We start from the raw sequence: 4,887 nt of genomic DNA, 5'->3' as shown, positions 1-4,887 counted from the left end.
CCATTAGCACATTAATGCCATGTTGTGAAAACAGAGGCGGCCTCGGGACGACAAGGAGGCTTTTCAGCTCGCTACTGTGTTTTTGTAATTTCGGTGCAAGGCCTATTGTGCTCCAGATGTGTCTGTGTGACGGGACTATCATATTCCAGATGTTCCTGTCTATTCTTTCAAACAGTCCACAGCCAAGGCAAGGAGAGGGGTTTGAGGAAGTGCTGTCTAGCAAGGCACTTCCTCCCTCCCACTACCCCTGTGCGCATAAATTGGTCTCTGAGCGTGGGCCGGTTGCTGTAAAAAGCAGGCACATGAAATAAATAACAGGAGACAAATGGTTGTGGGAAGGAAACGGCTTACAGCCTGTTGTTCTCTGACACCCGTTTGGAAGCTGTAAGTCACACTCAGTTGACACCTTGCCAGTGATATTTGCTGTGTGATACAGTGGGGATTGAATGTAAAGAACAGACGGGAGTGAGAAACGCGTACAGAGCTTCAGCTGGTGCCACAGATGTAAATCCCAACTTAAGATCCCAAAGATATACATGCATGAGCCTTAAAGATCATGTTTATGTAGATCTATGTATCTTATGTCATGCACAACAAAAAATCATACAGATTACATGAGTACAAAATATGCAAAACTACAAAATGTGTTGATTACTTTTCTTACTGTGGACAGTTTTGATTTAAAAAGAAAAAGATACCAGGACCCTGTTTTTCATTGTGCATGTTGGTTCTTACTAGGACATCTAAATGGAACAGAGCTATCATTTATGTTATTAGCTACACCTGCTTTTATGGCAATCACGTACAATGTCTGCCATAAGAAAGGTCAACAGGCCTTAAATGTCTCAAAATATAATCTGTGGTATCTAAGAAACTAAAACTAAAGCTTCTGCTGAGGCTGAGAATGTCAGTAATGTTGTCAGGACTTGGTTCAATTCCCACTCGGCCACCCGTGCTAAAAAAATGTTTAGTACTGTGTAAGGGGTTCCAGATAAAAGTGTCCATCTAAGGAATTCTTCCCAGTAAATAAAAATGTCTGCAAGTGTTTTTTGAGGGCCTCTCAAAGTAATGCGAGTTGTAAACCTGCACAGTCACATTTAGGTTCTTACTCAATCTGAGAGCAACTGGAAACTTGTGACATGTAAAGTGATAAAAGTGTCAGAAATTGTGAAAGTAATCCTCTGCTTTTGCTTCATATTACAAACGGTGTAAAAGAAGAGAAAAAAAAAATACATTGAAGGGCTCGTTCTAAATTCCCCCATGTCGGGCAAAACCCCATTTAACGCCACACAACCACCAAACACAGAGTTTGCCATCGTAATTCCACTTCAGCCTTCTCCCAGACTGTTACAATTAATCTTTTTTGTGCCTCGAAGCGGCATAAAATGTGCATGAAATTTCTTCGGCTCATGCAGCATTAGTGTGACCTCAGTTGTGTCAGGGAAAATATACAGCAGGAGATACTGAGGCAAATATTGGCAATACCAACACTTGGCCACAGCACTTGATTTATGCTGCGTGAGCTGTTTGGAGAAATGTGATGGATGTTTTATGTCTTTGTGTGCCTGACACCTGGAATATGTTCAAAGATGGACAGCAGGGCCAAAACGTTTTCAATGTTTGAAGTTTACAAAAGAGCTTACATTTTTAGATGTGTAATATAGCTCAGTTTTAACCAAAACATCTTTTGACCAGAAATGAAATCACAACAATTCAGTGCTTGTAGTATTATTTTAAGCATGTATTTCATTTCATTTATATTACACATCACACGTATATTTCATTATGAGTAATATGTTTCAAGCTCTAAATGCGAAGGAGATGAGCGGCCCATTAGTGCTCCGTGAATGCTTAAACAAGCCGTTTTGAATCGGTGGATCGGCAGTTCTTTGAACCAATCAAATGGATATAGCTGGACACTGAGGTCAGGACTCCTTGGTGCAATGTGTTGTGATGAGTGTCACTGTAGGTGTAATGTCAAGTAGTGCAGGTACAGTGCTTGTGAGTGAGTCTGAATAAGTGTGTGTGTGTGTTTGCAGTTAAGCCTTGAGGATCATATGTTTGGTTTTGACATTAGAGCCTGGCATACATAAATGATCCTTAGCTGGACTCTCGCCCCCCTCCCCGGCTCTCAGAAAAGGCTCGGAGGCTTGTAAAGAATCCAAAGTGATACTCAGCACAGCGTACGCCCCTGACGTTTAAGACAAACGTTTATGCTGTCAACTAACTTCCTGACCATGTGACCGCTCGGTCCCCTCGGAATGACACTCCCCAAAAATAAACCCACCCTGCCCTGCGTGACAGCGGTGCCCCCCCCACACACTCCTTCTCCTACCTCTCCCTCCCTTCAGGCGCATGTGTCGACACTCAGGGGGCCTCTGCTGCTACTTGACGTGTAAACTGTTTTAAGCAACAGCTTAATCATCAATCTGAGAGACGTAAATACGATTGAGGCTGTTGAGTCAGGGAAAAACAGGTAGACGCCAAATGGCAGATGGAACAGTACATCCACACATTATTGCTGCTGTAGCAAAAGCTGCCAAACTTTTAGAGAAGGTTGCTGTGTCCGTAATTGCTTCTTGATTGTTTAACGTTTTGTTCTCACCGAAGGAGCAATGAATTTGACATTTTCTGTCACCCCCCCCCCCCATAGGTGAAGGTGTGGTTCCAGAACAGGAGGATGAAGTGGAAACGAGTGAAGGGCGGCCAGCAGGGCGCAGCAGCTCGAGAGAAAGAACTGGTGAATGTGAAAAAGGGGACGTTGCTGCCGTCGGAGTTCTCTGGCATCGCAGCGCTCCACCAGTCGACAGACTCCTTAGCCAATGAGGACAGTCACGACAGCGACCAGAGCTCCGAGCACACTCACTTATGATGCATACACACACACACACACACACACATACACACACACACACACACACACACACACACGCCCATCCTCCACCCCCCCAACCCCCACCCTCAGAGGATAGGCTCTGCTTTGCCTCAGGACCGTCCTTAGAAGGACTGCTGTTTGCTGATTCGCCATCGTCATACAACGATGCTAAATAAGTGTACAAATATACAGAGGAATGACGCGTGGTAAATAATGGAGCCATCATGCAGGCAAAATGTAAATTTCAACGACTGAGCACATATAGGAGGATGTTGACATATTTTTGAAAGCGCCATTGGTTAAAAACTAAATTTAAGCGTTAATCTAAATGTTGAAATGTGATGTTATGGCTACACAAATTCACTGACTATTGCATAACATTTTGGAAATCATACTAAGTCAAACCGTTGTAAACATTCCATGTTGTGTGCCTTGAGGGAAGCAGGCTTTGATTTGCACTGTCTGCACCTCAGTCAGTTTCTACTGTATAAAATGTAAATTACGATGTAATTGAGTTTTTGATCAAATCAAGTGCCAGGAAATCCAATTTGCCTAGCTAATATAAATGATCTGTAAATATTTCTCTGTATTGTCTTACCTTAACAATAATTTTATACCCACACTATTCAGCTCCCGCAGTAATAAACACTGACAATTCTTTAGTCAACACTTTTGTGCCTGGAGAGGACATTTTGTAAACAAATCTGAAAACCTGAAAAAAGTTGCAGATTGAATTAAATTTAACCAGTGGTAAATTGATTTCAATATGATTCAATAACTTCTTTTTTTCCATCTAGCCTATACGCCATCCAGTCATTCGTGTGGTGCATGAAGTGAAGCTGAAATGAATTAAACATTGCAGAGAGTGAAGAAAGCTGGTGATGGGGTTGCATGCTAAATTCACCTTAGCCCCAGGGCAGGGTCGGTACTCCTGCCAACACTTGGAGAGAGAACCCACAAAGGATCAGATTCTCTTACAAATCCAGTTGAAAATAATTTCTTGACTTGATCTCGTCTTTCACCACATTGTGATTGTGCATTCTAATTTTTTAGAGGAGGCACGTCACATGCCATGTGAGGCTTTTCATTTTCTTTTTCTTTCCCCTCCAAAAAGCAAACCACAAGATGACTGTGGTCCTTTATTTTTCTTTATTTTTCATTTTTACATTCTGACTGAAATAAGTTCAACATATTGACAATTATTCAAAGCACACTCACCTCCAAATACAGTGTTCCCACTTCACCTGCAGTGATCAACTGCTGTCAAGACTCCTGCTTCTTGGCTGTAAAAAAACAACAACAGAAAAGTTGGCACATTTAGCCTGAAATCCTTCAATGTGTGCATTAAATGTAATGTGTGAAGAGACAAACAGCTGCCCTGCATTAACTATTTACTTACTACAGGCCAGTGTCAGAGGGCCTAATGTATTATAATAGTATGCAATAAAAAACTGGGCTATATTCTCTGTCTTAATGAACTCCATGATTATCAAAGCCATTACAGTTTTCTCCTGAATGCCTTTTCTCCTAAAAGTAAATTGACAGTTAACAATCATGTGCCAAAAAAATGGGTGAGCATTCCTGTGGATGAACAGCACTAATACTTCATGATGTTTGGACATAATTAAGCCCTGCAGTGTGTATCAGGCAGTGCCATCATACATCTATAATAACAGGTGACACGCTTTCTATCCATGACCTATTGTACCTTTAAACTGTCCTTGAATCGGACCCTCACCCAAACAAAGAACCCATACTCGCCTGCATAACCAGGCCTCATTGCTTTATTGTAGCATCTGCTTAGGCAAATCTACTGTGCAGAGGCCTAACTGACTGTATGGGCAAATTCACCTGAATTCCTTGACCTGTACTAACCAAGAACAAAACAAGTTTCAATATGAAGTTCTGTCTACAGGGTCCCACTATCAGGGCACCCTCTCAATACCTGGTGTGAGTTTCCCGGGACCACCTCTTTCTTTACCTGCACCATAGATGTATGATGAGCTGGATGC

The 4,887-nt window shown here is 42.1% G+C and overlaps 1 protein-coding gene across 1 annotated transcript in view; it reads left to right on the top strand.

Annotated features, from left to right (window-relative positions):
* The window catches only part of meox2a (mesenchyme homeobox 2a), a 10,087-nt gene extending 5,749 nt beyond the window's left edge, over positions 1 to 4,338 (top strand). Inside the window, exon 3 of the mRNA XM_032518950.1 lies at positions 2,654 to 4,338. Coding sequence (XP_032374841.1) covers positions 2,654 to 2,872 — 219 coding nt within the window. The 3' untranslated portion in view covers positions 2,873 to 4,338. The remainder of the gene's footprint in view (positions 1 to 2,653) is intronic.
* Positions 4,339 to 4,887: the final 549 nt, after the last annotated feature.

The sequence above is a fragment of the Etheostoma spectabile genome, chromosome 6, assembly GCF_008692095.1.
Source record: "Etheostoma spectabile isolate EspeVRDwgs_2016 chromosome 6, UIUC_Espe_1.0, whole genome shotgun sequence".
NCBI classification, from domain to species: domain Eukaryota; kingdom Metazoa; phylum Chordata; class Actinopteri; order Perciformes; family Percidae; genus Etheostoma; species Etheostoma spectabile.
This window is presented reverse-complemented; position numbering and strand designations above follow the sequence as displayed.